Genomic DNA, 15289 nt, shown 5'->3' on the forward strand with positions numbered 1-15289 from the left:
TGGCAAATATTCTCATGAAGTTAGCAATATTTTTATGTACCACATAGAATATAACATGTAAAAGAAGTCAGTGATGTTTTTTGTTTCCTTTTACACAAGGAGAAGATGTCTGTTACCCAGAAAACATGTTCTCATTCTTTTAAAAGCACTAGAATGGAAGGAGAGGCTGCTGGATTGAAAAGTTGCATGCATTTGATTATTTTTTATTTTCACGTTAAAGTTATCTTCAAAAAGAATTGTATAAAAATCTGTTTTCACAAATACAAATAAATATCAATGTTTCTATAAATAAACCAAAATAACATTATCTTTGTCTGTAGCAAAACTATCTATAATCTGTACAACCTTTTTACAATAAATAATTAAATGTTTTTTTTTACAAATCTTTGGTTTAATAAAAAATACATAAAACAGTTAATTGCAACAAGAACAATTACAGCACTTATAGTGCCAAATAAGTCTATCTATTTTTTTCGTGTTTTTACATACATTAAAATAACAACCAAATTCTGGTATACAACAATGAAATCAGGTACTTTCCTGCAATGTGTCTTCAGCAGACTATGAGATTTTTTTGAATAGTCACAATTTGTAATCTATTTCTGCAGAATGAAGTTTATATAGTTATGTTTCATGAATTTAATATCATTGTGAATTTCATAACTAATTTAGTCTGTATTATACAATGCAACAATGACAATCACTGATAAACTTAAAATGTGGGAAACTCTCTGCCTACAGGATTATAGTGGCAGGTATCTTCTGCTGTATCCACATGTGTTACAGTTGGATAGTTGTGGCAATTTTACTTTCATTTTTAATGTTTGAAGCATTGTATCTCATAACCAAGTAATGCAGTTACTTCACTTGCCCAAGCAACTACCACATCAAATTTCTGGAGCATGCTTCAGAGGACTGTGTTAGTGATACACAGTTTTGTTTGGAAACCTATCACACCCTATGTATTTCTGACCAAAAATTTCTGTTCGTTTAGATGTTCTTCAACATGTTCTGTAACATGTCTATAAAAGGTTTGCCCTGTAAATACTTTTTATTCTTCATGATGTTTTGATGTTTAATGATTGAAGTGTTTTGATTATTGATGGGGCTTTTACAGTGGGAATTATTGAGCTTTTACCTGAAAAGATTAAGGGTTTTTGTGTAAAAATGATAGAAATTTTTGGTTTCAGATTATGTGTTGGTGTTTTTGTTGGTGGGCTGTGAGATATAACTGTATTCTTAAAGCTACTATTTTTTTCTGAATATTTTCTATTAATTGACTGAAAAGTACTGCATCGGCTGTAGTGCAGTTCAAACTGATCCATGGCAACAGGATTTTGTCCATTGCTCAATGATGTGAAGATCAGCTGTAAAAAAAAGAGAAAAAAGAATACTGAAACAGGAAATTTTGCTTTAAAATGACATCAAAACTCTGGCTCTCAAATATGTACTACTTTACACAGTAATGTCTTGTGTAGTGACACCACAAAGAACAATATTTTAATCAAAACATCTGATCAGATAATGTCTGCCATGTTAGTTCCACTTTTTTAAAGTAACAATATGCTAAACTATGGGTCATGTAGACTGCAAGACAATCACCTCATATAGTATCAGTGACGGACAACTGATTTCCTTATTTACACTCAAAGTACTCACAAATGTACATAATCTAAATGGCATGGGATAGCAGCTACTTTGAAAGCAGATTTGCTTTTGCTGTTATAGTTTCAACAACAATTTTCCCACTAATGTGTTCTGCACATATGTGTAAGTATATACATATAGGATAGCTGTTTATGAAAAGAAAATCAGCTGAACAATGTAAAAGGAAAAGGCCATGGCCCTTTCAAACTACTGTTAAAGGTTTCCTATCAACATATTAAAATATTCGTTTCATGATGGTGTTTGCAGAGCAGGTTGTGTGAATGAATGGATGAATAAATTAATGACACATTATCAGCCCTTAAAGATTTAAATTGGCTTTACTACTTCCTGGTTTCTAAATGCGGAAAGTTTCCTGCTCACCTTGCTGGCCTAGCAGTCTTGGGAGAAAGAATATCATGAAGAATTGTCATGACGTTTCAAACAGTGAACTTTCCATTGGAGAGCAAATGATTGAAACTGGAAGAAAACCTCTAGGTCATGTCTAAGCCATTTCTTTGTGATATTGTTTTATCCAGAAATGATAGTTGAGGAAGTTATGGGAGAAAACTTCAGAGAAGTTTGGAGAGTAGGAGAGAGAGATTTCTTATACTTTTATCAATGACAATATATAGTTACAATCATACTGTATGAAACTTTTGTATCTGTGCTTTTGTTACGTAAGAGCCAAATGTGCTGCATTCTCCCCACTTCCTTCTGTTGTTCTGAGTTTATTAGAGTTCATGTAAGTCTTTGCTGCTCAGTCCCACTCAGTCTATAATTCTTATGAAATAAATGTGCTACACTGATAGTGCTTTGTTTAATTAACTATATAATTGTTATTATTTGTATAAATAATTAATTCCACCATGTGATGAAAAAGTTTTTCTTTTACATAGTGATCTACAAGAGAGTTTTTTCAGAATTATAGCATGTACTCTCTGATGGCCAAATGATCGAGCATTATTGTGGCTCCATTATTAATTGTGTTTTAGTTCAAGTTGAACCTGCCCTATTTGGTGATGATGACCATGTATCGGGTCACTAACAAAATTGTAACTACTTATGTAAATAAATTTTGTCCATGTTAACAGTGACTCAGATAGTATATGCATGCAGTATTTATATAGTACCATGCATTCTAGTTAAAAGTAGTGAATAGAGTAGTAGAAAAATTTATTTTGTTGCTTGAAAGTGATTTTCATTTGGTGAAGACCAGTGTTCCATTATTTTGATTAAATCAAAAAAAGATCAGTGAAGATCTTCCCATTGAGTGCCAAAACTTTATGCTATTAGTGAAATAGGGTATAATAACCTGAAAATTAATTCTGTCACATTGAAAATTAACATCAGAGAAAATAATTGTTAATATAAATCATTTCATTAAAGAAGATAAACCAATATCAGTAATAAACGAATGAAGGGGAGATACTTCACTTATCATTAGGGACATCACTGCCTGAAACAAGAATAACCAGTAGCATTTCATGGTAGCAAAAGACAATAAGATTTATTCATTTTTGATGAGTCTGTTTGCAGTCTGTTGTAGAAACGTTTGTCTTCGGTATTTTGTGAGTGCTATGGCAGACATTATGAAAGCTGAATATTTACATGTGAAACATTGCAAAAACAATTTGTCAGCAAATGATTCATGGTGTAGTGTATATTGTCACAGCAGTTATTTTTGTGAGAAAGGGGAAGGTAATGAAACTTGGTCCATATTTTCAATGCGTCAGTGCTCATGTTGCTGGCTTCTGCTTCTGAAAATTTGTGTATTGTAAAGATTAACTAATTTTTTTTTTTTTTTTTGTAATTTGTAGCTGTCAGTGTGTTGAATAGTTGCCTTGGCAAAGAGTGTTGTGTACTTCAATAAAGGGTATATTTTGTCTTTAAATGAAGATTTAGCAAAATGTAAAACATGAAGTATGGAAATTATGGTACAAATCACAGCTGAACACCATAACCTCAATGTCCTTTTGCTGTTTTGCACAAAGTTCTTTGTAATTCACTGTGTGGTATGATCTTTATCTTGACTGCTGAATTTGAAGTGCTGTTAACAATTTAATCACAGCTAAATATTTGCTACAGGCAAGAATATAAATGTTATTGTGGCTTCTTTCACTTGCATTAATTTAAACTGTGCTCTTAAGTTCCTGCCTAGCCACTCTCTTAGAAATCATGACATATTTGGAATAAACAGTGGAGTATTTCCGACAAGCATGAGTAGGATATGATTGCTGTTTGTTTCACTCACAGCTTTTTAAGCTGTCCTCTTATGTTCCTGCCTACCCACACCCTCGGAAATTGTGACACATTCAGAATAAAAAGCAATGTATTCATAGCAAATTAGAATGCAAATACCACTGCTGGTTGTTTCACTTGCAGGAGTTTCATTTTTGTCATATAATAGAAGAAACTTGTTTCTGAGAGAGCCTTATATGTGAATAACACTGAATATTGCTTAACGTACTTCTATTATATGAATAAGAAAGAACCAGATATGTTACAAATGAAAAATGGAACAAAAATATTAGCATGTAGCAGAAACAAACCTACTTCCCCCAATGCCATAACACACCAAAACATCATGCCGTTCACATAATAACTCTTTGCATTAGTGTCATTTATCTTAGGATCTCCTAAAAGCTTTTTACTGCTGATGTGTCATTAACTGACATTTAATTGTAACAAATCATGCCAAGAGTGGCATTTGTAATAAATTTTTAATGTGCCATTGCCTTGAAATGACATTGTCATAACAGGAAAGTTATAAAAAAATATAATAAAATCCAATATGGAGTCTCCAAAGTAGCAAGAAAGAGGTACCATGTGACTTGGCCTGAATGCCATGGAATACTGTTCATGCCTAGTGATAAATTAACACTCTGCTGCAGAACGAAAGATTCATTCTAAATGTGTGCACATTGTCTTCAATCTGGGATCATGCAGCAACAAAACTAATATCTTCCCATTGTGATTGTGCTCCAGGAAATGCAAAAAACAATTCTATCAGCTACTAATTGTCTAGTCATAGAATTCTGAATTTCACATAACATGAGGTTATTGACTATGAGGAAGAGAGAAAAATGATCACTGGACCCTTTTTTGTCTTTTTACCTCATAAATTTAGTGAGAAATTGATGAAAAAGCGAACCTGCTTAGTGAAGATAACTTTTATCTTTTGCCAGAACATCATCCATCACAATTTTCCATTGCAATGGCCTGAACCATTTATTTACAAGCTCTAAAAGTAGTAAGTCATCAATCCTGCCTTCCTGATTTGGAGTATGTCCACTACTTTCTAGCTGTAAAGATGAAGGAACAGATTGATAACAGTACTGTGTATGAAGAGTTTACAGCTGAAAAAAGTATCATTTTGCAGAGCTTGATATAATGTATTTCTTGAAAGGCTCAAACAAGTTAGAAAAACATTGAATGTAACAGGAGGTCATGATGAGAGCATTATCGACTTTCAATCAACCTGACATATCGTGACAGAAGAAGTGGTTGACCGCAGTCCAATAATTTAACTGAAATACTGATATGTACTTGGCAGGTCATCAAGTTACAAAAATGATGTAGAAATGAACTGTTCATCAGTGATTATTGCTTATATTGTCTCTCCAGTGTTTTATAATACCACAGACATGCAGATTGCAGATGTCAAAGAATTCAACTTTGAAGAGTTATTGAAACTGCAGTTTATTCTACTGGCATGCTTGAGATGAATTGATATACTCACTCTAAAGCTCCTTGTGACATAAAGGGGAACCTCGACATGTACCCATTCAGCGGTGGTTGTACGAGTATCACTTTCCCACAGAAGAACCTGCTTCACCATTCCACTTGTTAACTGTGTGACACGTCGCATATATATTTGATAGAGCTGTGAATTGAAATAAAATCTTTTTCAGTACAAAGTAACAGAAACTGAAATAACTTCCTTGTGAATTTTAAAATTTTTCTGATAAATCGAATGGTCAGAGAAATTTTGGGGTTGCAACCAGGCATCATTAACTACACTCCACAATATTTCAACAGGCATCTGCCAGTCATCCTCAGTGTACCACTGAAGACTTTGATGGCTCACCAGAGGATGACTGGCAGGTGACCAGTTGTAAGCCCAATATTTTGCTGAACACTGAAATAACTTATTTGAGTTCTGTACTTGTCACAGTAGTACACAAATATGAATGCTTGTACAGGTGCTAAATTATGGTTCTTTTTGTAGGGTCAGCTAAGGAAATCATCTTTCTCATTGTTTACAAATGTTTCCATTAAATTTGTTAAGCTCAGATACAGTATTCTCAAATAAGCTTACAACAAAGAGGCATTGGAATGCAGATATTTTGACATCACTTTTTCCCAGGAGCAATTAACCTGACATAAATACCAGAACTGCCCCTTCACGGTGCAACAAAGCCTTCAGAACACTTCATAAATTCAATCTTTGTTATTTAGTGAATCATTTTGTGTGGTTTTATTTATATTTTATAATTTTCTGGTCAAGTTGTAGCATTTTAAGGACCTTGAGGTATCCATTCCGAGGAACATTGTACCAGAAGCGTACGCAACCAATGGGACCACGGGGGTCTGATTCTGACAATGGATGGAAGTTGATCGACATCAGGTGACCAGGTGAGGTGCTTGAAGAGTACACGTATCCATCTGTAACAAAAAAATCAGTTTTGTCTTCCTCATTTTCTGTTATCACAGAAATGATAATGAAACAGAGAAGTCCTGAAAGATGCAGATAATAACTGCTCACCTGTTGCATTGACACTTTGCTGCTCCCAAGCAGCTGAGCCTGCATTGTTAAAACCACATGCATCTTGGTTGAAGTTACACTGAATGTCGTAAGGGAAGCCGGATTTCACATGGTGTCCTGAAATAATTGAGATTTATTTTATAGTGTGTTGATTCTGTGCAGGTGAAATGTTTAACATGGAGATAATTAACATTATAAAATATACAGTGAAGAACCAAAGAAGCTGGTACACCTGCCTAATATTGTGTAGGCCCCCACAAGCATGCAGAAGTGTCGCAACACAATGTGGCATGGACTCGACTAATGTCTGAAGTAGTGCTGGAGGGAATTGATACCATGCATCCCACAGTGCTGTCCATAAATCCGTAAGAGTATGAGGGGCTGGAGAACTCTTCTGAACAGCATGTGACGAGGCATCCCAGATATGCTCAACAATGTTCACGTCTGGTGAGTTTGGTGGCCAGTGGAAGTGTTTAAACTCAGAGGAGTGTTCCTGGAGCCACTCTTTAGCAATTCTGGATGTCTGGGGTGTTGCATTGTCCAGCTGGAATTGCCGAAGTCCATTGGAATGCACAATGGACATGATCGGATGCAGGTGATTAGACAGGATGCTTACGTACATGTCACCTGTCCGAGTCGTGTCTAGACATATCAGGAGTCCCATATCACTCCTACCGTACACACCACACACTATTACAGAGCATCTACCAGTCTGAACAGTCCCCTGCTGTCATGCAGGGTCCATGGATTCATGAGGTTGTCTCCATACCTGAACATGTCAATGTGCTCGATACAATTTGAAATGAGACTCGTTCAACCAGACAACATGTTTCCAGTTATCAACAGTCCAATGTCAGTGCTCATGCACTCAGGTAAGGTGTAAAGCTTTGTGTCTTGCAGTCATCAAGGGTACACGAGTGCCTTCAGCTCCAAAAGCCCTTATCAGTGATGTTTCAGTGAATGGTTCACATGCTGACACTTGTTGATGGCCTAGTATTGAAATCTTCAGATCTCTGCAGAAGGGTTGCACTTCTGTCAACATTGAATGATTCTCTTCAATCACCATTGGTACTGTTATTGCAGGTTTTTTTCCAGCCACAGCAATGTCAGAGATTTAATGTTTTACTGGATTTCTGATATTCACGGTACACTCATGAAATGATCACATGGGAAATTCCCCACTGCATCACTACCTTGGAGATGCTGTGTCCCAATGCTCATGTGGTGACTGTAACACCGCGTTCAGTCTCACTTAAATTTTGATGAGCTGCCTTTGTAGCAGCAGTAACTGACCTAACAACTGCACCAGGCACTTGTTGTCTTATATAGGCATTGCTGACCACAGAGAAGTATTCTGAGTACTCTGTCTGTTTACATATCTCTGTATTTGAATACGCATGCCTATACCAGTTTCTTTGGCACTTCAGTGTACATGTTTTTAAGATGGTCTATCAGAAATAATTTTGATTTTTTTTGGCTAGATTTTTTCCTCAGCTTTTTTGAAGGTTTCCTATAATGAATTCGGGCATCATCTAGTTGGTTTTACTTGTTCAAAGATGTCATTAAGGGCAATTGTCAAATAGATATCTTTGAATAGTAACTCTTTGCATTTTCTTTCTGTATAGGATGATTTGTAGCTCTTCTTCAGACAGGGAATCATATATCATTAAGGCCAAAATTGCAGAGACAGTAGAGGATTGTAAGCTGATTATTTTGAAATCAGGAATCAATCTTTGAAAATGAATACTGAAATGGTAAGAGCTCTTGAATGAACAATACGTGAAAGACACAAGTTTGTAAATTGCTTATGTGTCATGATAAATAGTTGTGTCCCACATTGACAGTGATGCTGATAACTAGTAAAGCAGTACATGATCTCTGTGATGCATCCATATTAGAGTTAACCATTGTTTACAGTGCTAACTGGTTGTTGAAGAGGGAGCTTTACTTGTTACGGGAACTTGCAGACATGCATTTAATTCATAGAGCAGCCAAACTTAATACTTGGGTAGCCACATTAATATACAGAGAAAAGTTTTGCGACAGGTGTTATCTAAATTGGAAGGAAAAAAAAAATATCTCTGTGGATAGAAAATAATGAGAAACTGGTTCAGTCAAGCCAGGAAGAGAGAGCTGGACAAAGTTCTCAACAAAGAAACCTTCACACACTAACATTTTAGTAGATGTTATTGGATCAATTGAAGGGAGGTTCATCAATAAGCATACATCAAATTGTCTGTGAATTGCATAGTTCAAAGAATACAATGTGAAGAAAGCTGATGGAACAGCAATACATCACAGTCATAAACAACATGTGCAAACAGTGACACCTAATGCCACTACAGCCAGTCTCATTTATGTCAGCTTCATCCAAAGAAAACTCTTGAATGAGTAATTTATTGAAAACATATTTGTATATATAAAGTACTACCAAAATGTCAATCTGATAAAATATTAATGCTTTGAATAACTGAACATCACTCACTGGGATTTTTGTGACCTCTCAAAGGCTTTTGACTGTGTAAATCACATAGTTCTTCTAGGTAAGCTTAAGTATTGTGATATGAGTAGGACAGTGCAAAAATGGTTTAATTCATATTTTAAATGGAAAAGTGCAGAAGGTTGAAATAAACAGTTCACATAGTGCATAAAAATCAGCAGATTCCTCAAACTAGTAAGGTATCAAGAATATGGTCCCACAGGGTTCAGTCTTAGTCTTAATGACTTGCCACTCTATATTCATGAAGAAGCAAAGCTAGTCCATTTTGATGATGATATAAATATAGTAAAAAAACAAGAATTACTGAGGAAATTGTAAATAATGTCTTTCAGAAAATTAGTAAGTGGTTCTCTGCAAATGGACTGTCATTAAAGTTTGATAAAACATAGTATATACAGTTCTGTACAGTAAATGGCGTAATGTCATTCATAAATATAGACTTTGAACAGAAGTCTGCAGCTAAGGCTGAATATTCAAAATTTTTGGGTGTTGCATTGATGAGAGATTGAATTGGAAGAAACACATTGGTGATATACTGAAACATCTGAGTTCAGCTACCTATGCTATTATGGTAATTGAAAATCCTGACAATAAACATATCAGTAAATTAGCTTATTGTGCCTATTTTCATTCACTGCCTTTGTTTGGCATCATATTTTGGGGTAATTCACCATCAAGGAAAAAAATTCGTTGTGCAAAAGAGTGCAACCAGAATAATAACTGGAGACCACTATATATATTTATGAAGTCTGTTACTAATATCCCATCCCAATTCAAAAGCAATAGCAATGTGCATAGCTACAACACTAGAAGAAACACTAGCCTTCACTACTATGGGTTAAATCTAACTCTGTCACAGAAAGAGGCAAAGAGGTGAATTGTGCTACCACAAAAGTCTTTGGTCACTTACCAAATAGCATGAAAAGTCTGGCAGATAGCCAACCAGCATTTAAAAACAAACTGAAATAAATTCTGAATGACAACTCCTTTTGCTCAGTAGATGAATTATTAGACATAGCAATTTTAGAATTATTAAAAATGCTGAATTATGTCATGTCAAGGAACCTTTTGTTAAACTGACACATTCCACATCATTAGGAAGTGTTGTTTCATGATCTATGGAGCAAGTATTGATCTAATGTAACCTTATCTGAATAGGCTTGGCCCTAAAGGTTTGGGACATATCACTCCTTTTTGTGTCACACGAATGAATTGGTAAGGTTATTTCTCAACTGAATAATGAAATGGTTTCTGGTTAGTAATTTACCTGCTCTTTGTAGGTATTGTGTACCCATGGCTTTTATTTGTTTACTATCTGCTATACTCCAGCTATGATTTGCAAAAGACAGCAAGAGGAGAGGAAAAGTGTTATAGCTGCCTGCTAATGAGGGTTGTTCAAAGTACACAACATACAAATGCAAGATAAAACATCAGATAACTTCTTAAAAATGAAAGGTTTTCATCCTTACTGGAAGGATGTCAATCACATTTCACGTAGTACTATTTTGCTCTCTGTCATATTATCTGCAGCCTTGACTCACCATTGCAGCGGTACAGCTTGTGGATCCTTCGTAAGTCACTGTCACTGAGGCGACTCTTTTTCCATATTGGTCCGATGACAGTTCCACCCACTTTTGGTGCAATTGTTGGTGAAACATTGTCCTATGAAGAGGGGCAAAGAAGAAAATTTATGAGGGTGATTCAGTATATAAATTTCCTTATGTTGCAGTATTTCTATTTGGCATGAGTACTCCTAGTGTTTCGTAAATGGATTAATATATTGCAACAAGGTTTTCACTTGACAATAGTACACAAAGCATTGAGTATTTTGCTACATGGTAAAACTTATAATTGTTTTATCTACTGATTTATTTAAGCAGTTGTGACACTCTTAAATGTGATGATGTTCTCTGTTTCACAGTGTCTGGTAACTCTTGGAGTACAGCGTGTGGTAATATATCACTAGAAAACGTTTTATATGAAACACTTAAATTATTTTCTAAATGTGATGGCCATATCACCAAAACTATTCTCATCTGCACTAGAGGAAGTTTTCAGATTCTTATATTGGCAACTTGAAGAAGGAATATGTGTTAAAGGCAATTGATTAAACCACATGATACTGATAGTGCAAAATGGAAATACCTTAGTGAGCAATTTTGAAAATAGTGCTGGGCAAAATATGCAGTACACACACTGAAAAGAAAATGATACAAATCAACAATTAAGTCATATAATCAGTTTATGAGGTTTTGTATTTAGAACAATTTAAGATGATTGGATGACTAGAAAAAAAGAAGAGTTAAAATAACCTGGAGTGCTTCTGCTAAACTAAACAGTGTTTTTAAAATGAACTTTCTATGACTCTCAAAAGGAAGTTTACAATCTGTGCCTGTTACCTGTTTTGACTTTTTACAGGAGACATGGACTTTAAACAAGAAAACCATTCAGGAACAAGATGGATGTGTATGGTTGAAGATCATAACGAATGGGTGAGTCTTAAGGTAATCTTTATCCAGCGGTAGGTGTCAAATGGATTATTGTTGTAATTATCAGGTGGTTGTAATTAAACTGACAGTGTTCTGAGTGCTGCACTGGGAGATAATAAGTGCACCTGATTATTCTGAAAAATAATGTTTCCACTTTCTTTTTCCAGGCGAAAATATGGCACTTTGAGCAGTCAGGATGTGATGCGGGTGCAGGAAAAGGGGAGAAATTATCAAAAACATGATAATTGTGGTTCTGGTATATCTTTCTTAGGATGTGGTCACACATTACAAAATGTGTTCAATATGGTCTTGTACTCAGCAATATGCTGCATCCGTAGCATGACATGGTTAACAAACACTCAAAGCATATCCAGTGTAATCAGACCAATATGCTATCGTATGCTATTCTTCTGATCAGGAAGAGTCTAGATACATCCCTGTCAGTCATGATCTTTGTGGTATCTCTGCAACCGGAAGTCACTTGTGTTTAGGTTGGGAGACCTGGAAGGCTACACATGAAACTGCATGTAGATGTTGCTGTTATTACCAAAGTTTTCTCAAAGCAAATATTTCACTTGGCAAGCAACATGTGGAGTCGCCCCTTCTTGCATGAAAATAATAGTGTGGACACGGTTGCATTCTTGCAAAGCTGGAATCACGTGTTGCACAAGGAGGTTCTAATAGTATGCAGATGTCTCTGTACACCTAACAGACCCATGAGGTGTCATTTCCTTGAAGAGAAGTGGACTGAGAATGAAGGGGCTTGTGAAACCATACCACACAGTCAGATAAGCTGAGTACAGTGGATGTTCCTGCACGACATGTGGTGAAATAGGACCCCATTTGTAACATTTTTGTGCATTCACAGCGGAGTAAAATGTGCCCTGTCCATCCAAAGAACATACAATGTTTCAGCACCCTGTGATGTATATACAGCCCACACTGCAGCACTCAGAACACCATCAGTTCAAACACTTGACATTATTGTTATGGCCAAGGCTGCTGGTACTGTGCTGTGTTTGACTCCACTACCATAACGGAGCAGAAGCTTTGTTGCAGCCTTGGCCATATCTCCTATAACAATTTATTGGCTTACCTTGAAGAATGTTTTATGGGAAATCATTTTTCAAGAGCTGCCACCTAGTATTAAACAAAGCACATTGTTTCATTAACCCATAACTTCCCAGCGTGTCCATATGGACACAATTGTTGACTAGTTTTGTTTTTACTTCATTGTTAGCTTACTATTATTTTTAGCATTGGCGGTCACATATTGTTTTCAGGGTGGGTTTGAATTTTACGTACATTGTGTTAACACTTCATTGTTACCATTTATACTGTGATTGTGGCAGCCTGTATTTCAGGGAGTGCTTTGACATCCGCAATGGAGCATGTTGATGTAAAGTAAATAATGTTTCGTAAAGAACTTCTTCATTCTGGCATGTGAAACTGTTTGCAGTATATCTAAATATGTTTATAGAGATTTTCATTTGAGAAAAGTTGTTATCCATCGATTCACTTTCTGTTTATGAAGTGATTATTTCAGCCGTGTCCATATGGACACGCTGGGCAGTTGCAGGGTCAAAAATGATTTCGTTTCTTTTTCTCTTTTCATATCATAACAAAAGTCTGGCAGAATCTTTAGAGTATGGTTTGACTGTGCAGGATGTTTTAGACATCCTGTTTGAGGATTCAAACGCTCCTCAGGCTGATGGAATTTACATCACACCCCCTGATCCAGCAGTCCTCAAGGATGAGGATTCGGGTGATGAGGATGAAGGAGGAATAGCACATAATCTTAATCCTAGACAATTCTGGGCTGAAGCTGAAATAAGATTAACAGAAACACACACAGTAACAGATTTCAGAAATATAGATTACAGGAACAGAAATATGCAAAAAAACCTGGGTTCATGGTGCACTAATTTCAAATCTGAAGTCTTTTCCTGAACCATGCTTTGACACATATGTTGATAAGTCTGCAGTGGAAATTTTCAAATTATTCTTTGATGACGATCTGATACACTTCCTAGTTGACGAGTCAAAAAAACTACGCACTTTTCAAGAACTTTCCAAACCCTAATATAACTTGCAAAGAAATGGAATGTTTTCTGGTGATCCTCATTCTAAGTAGTTATAACTCTCTCCCTAATAAGAGGTTATACTGAGATTCCAATTTAGACACACAAAACGATTTTGTATGCAATGCCATGAGGAGAAATCATTTTGTACAAATTCTTAGATTTCTGCACTTTAACGACAATAACAAATTTGATGAAAAGGACAAGATGTGGAAAATTAGTCCCTTTATTGAAATAGTAAGAGACAAATGTAATAAACTGTTTGTTCCTCAGCAACAACTGTCTTACAATGAATCAATGATAAAATATTTTGGGAGACACTCTTCCAAGCAATTTATCAGGGGGAAACCGATACGATTTAGATATTAAGTATGGTGTTTATGCACTACTTCTGGATATCTGGTAAATTTTTCCTTTTATCCAGGAAAATCACCCAATCCAAATACAGTATATGAAGCACAGTTTGGTAAGGCTACTGACCCACTCGTTCAGATGATAGCTGATTTGACACTGGATGTATAGCTACTGCCATTCCACTTTTTCTTTGACAGCCTATTTACAGGTTTTTCTGTTCTGTCATACCGGAGAGAAAAGGGCTATGAAGCAACAGGCACTATCAAAGAAAACAGAGTTCCCAAATCGTGCCCAATTTCCTCAAAGAAAGTGCTAGTTAAAAAGAAAAGGGGGTGTTTTGAATCCACACTTTGCAAGGATGATGGTGTTATAGTCACAAAATGGGTGAACAATTAAGTGGTTACTGTAGCTTCTACCTACAAAGAAGTTGAACCTGTATCATTTGTAAAAAGATATTCCGCAAAGGAGAAGAAGACAGTTCAAGTACAATGTCCTCAAATTATCACAGCCTATAATAAACACAAGGGAGGAATGGATAGGATGGATGAAAACATTGCCACGTGCAGAATAAACATTTGAAACAAGAAGTGGTACTGGGCTTTACTTTCTTGGCTGATTGAAGTATCTGTACATAATGCGTGGCAGCTGAAGAAGGGAACAGGAGCTAGGACTACTCAACCTGAATTCAGAAGAGAAATTGTACAAGTTTACCTAAAAAGATATATGAATCCCATAAAAGGAGCAGGCAGGCCGTCTATCAGTCCTATGTGTGGATACAAATCGCGTGTTCCAAGTGATATCAGATATGACGGTATTTGCACTATATCAAGAAAACTGAGAAGAAGAGAAGATGTGTAGGTTTGTATTGCAAACAGAAATCATCAGCTGTTCACTCAAAATGTGGGAAATGTGATGTAGGACTGTGTCTAGAATGCTTTGAAGTGTACCATGAAAGTCAGTAAAACAAATTATTCTGTGTATGGTGTTATAAATTGGTTTTTAAGAATCATTTTGTCCAAATTTTGCCTTACTTGTATTAAAAATCTGATTAATAAAACATGTCTTCAAATGTATTTCAATATCACAGAAAATATTTCAAATATGCATCTGAGTGCCCAGCGTGTCCATATGGACACGTTATGCTACAGACAAACTAAGACAGAGAAGAGTCAAATAATAGCTTATATGCACTACTTAGATGCACAACAAGTCAAAAAATTGAAAATAAATTTAAATGTCCAATTTTGAAAAATTTGGGCAGTTAAGGGTTAAAGAAAAAAAACCTAATGGATAAAATAGATATACCTCTTAACTTATTCTAAATACTTGACCTTTTGCATAGTATCAATCGTACAATAACTTGTTAAGGTCTCGTCTACTAACTATATCTGAATTATCCATTTAACTTGGAAACTGTGTGTGCTTAGATAAGGACACCTTGTATACTTTTCAG

The 15289-nt window shown here is 35.7% G+C and overlaps 1 protein-coding gene across 1 annotated transcript in view; it reads right to left on the reverse strand.

Annotated features, from left to right (window-relative positions):
• Nucleotides 1-1123: 1123 nt before the first annotated feature.
• Nucleotides 1124-15289, reverse strand: part of LOC126092711 (high choriolytic enzyme 2-like) — a 60470-nt gene continuing 46304 nt past the window's right edge. Inside the window, exons 6-11 of the mRNA XM_049908435.1 lie at nucleotides 10454-10574; nucleotides 6413-6529; nucleotides 6173-6312; nucleotides 5387-5530; nucleotides 1233-1367; nucleotides 1124-1138 (exon numbers count right to left, since the gene is read on the reverse strand). Coding sequence (XP_049764392.1) covers nucleotides 1124-1138; nucleotides 1233-1367; nucleotides 5387-5530; nucleotides 6173-6312; nucleotides 6413-6529; nucleotides 10454-10574 — 672 coding nt within the window. The remainder of the gene's footprint in view (nucleotides 1139-1232; nucleotides 1368-5386; nucleotides 5531-6172; nucleotides 6313-6412; nucleotides 6530-10453; nucleotides 10575-15289) is intronic.

This window comes from Schistocerca cancellata, chromosome 7, assembly GCF_023864275.1.
Source record: "Schistocerca cancellata isolate TAMUIC-IGC-003103 chromosome 7, iqSchCanc2.1, whole genome shotgun sequence".
NCBI lineage: Eukaryota > Metazoa > Arthropoda > Insecta > Orthoptera > Acrididae > Schistocerca > Schistocerca cancellata.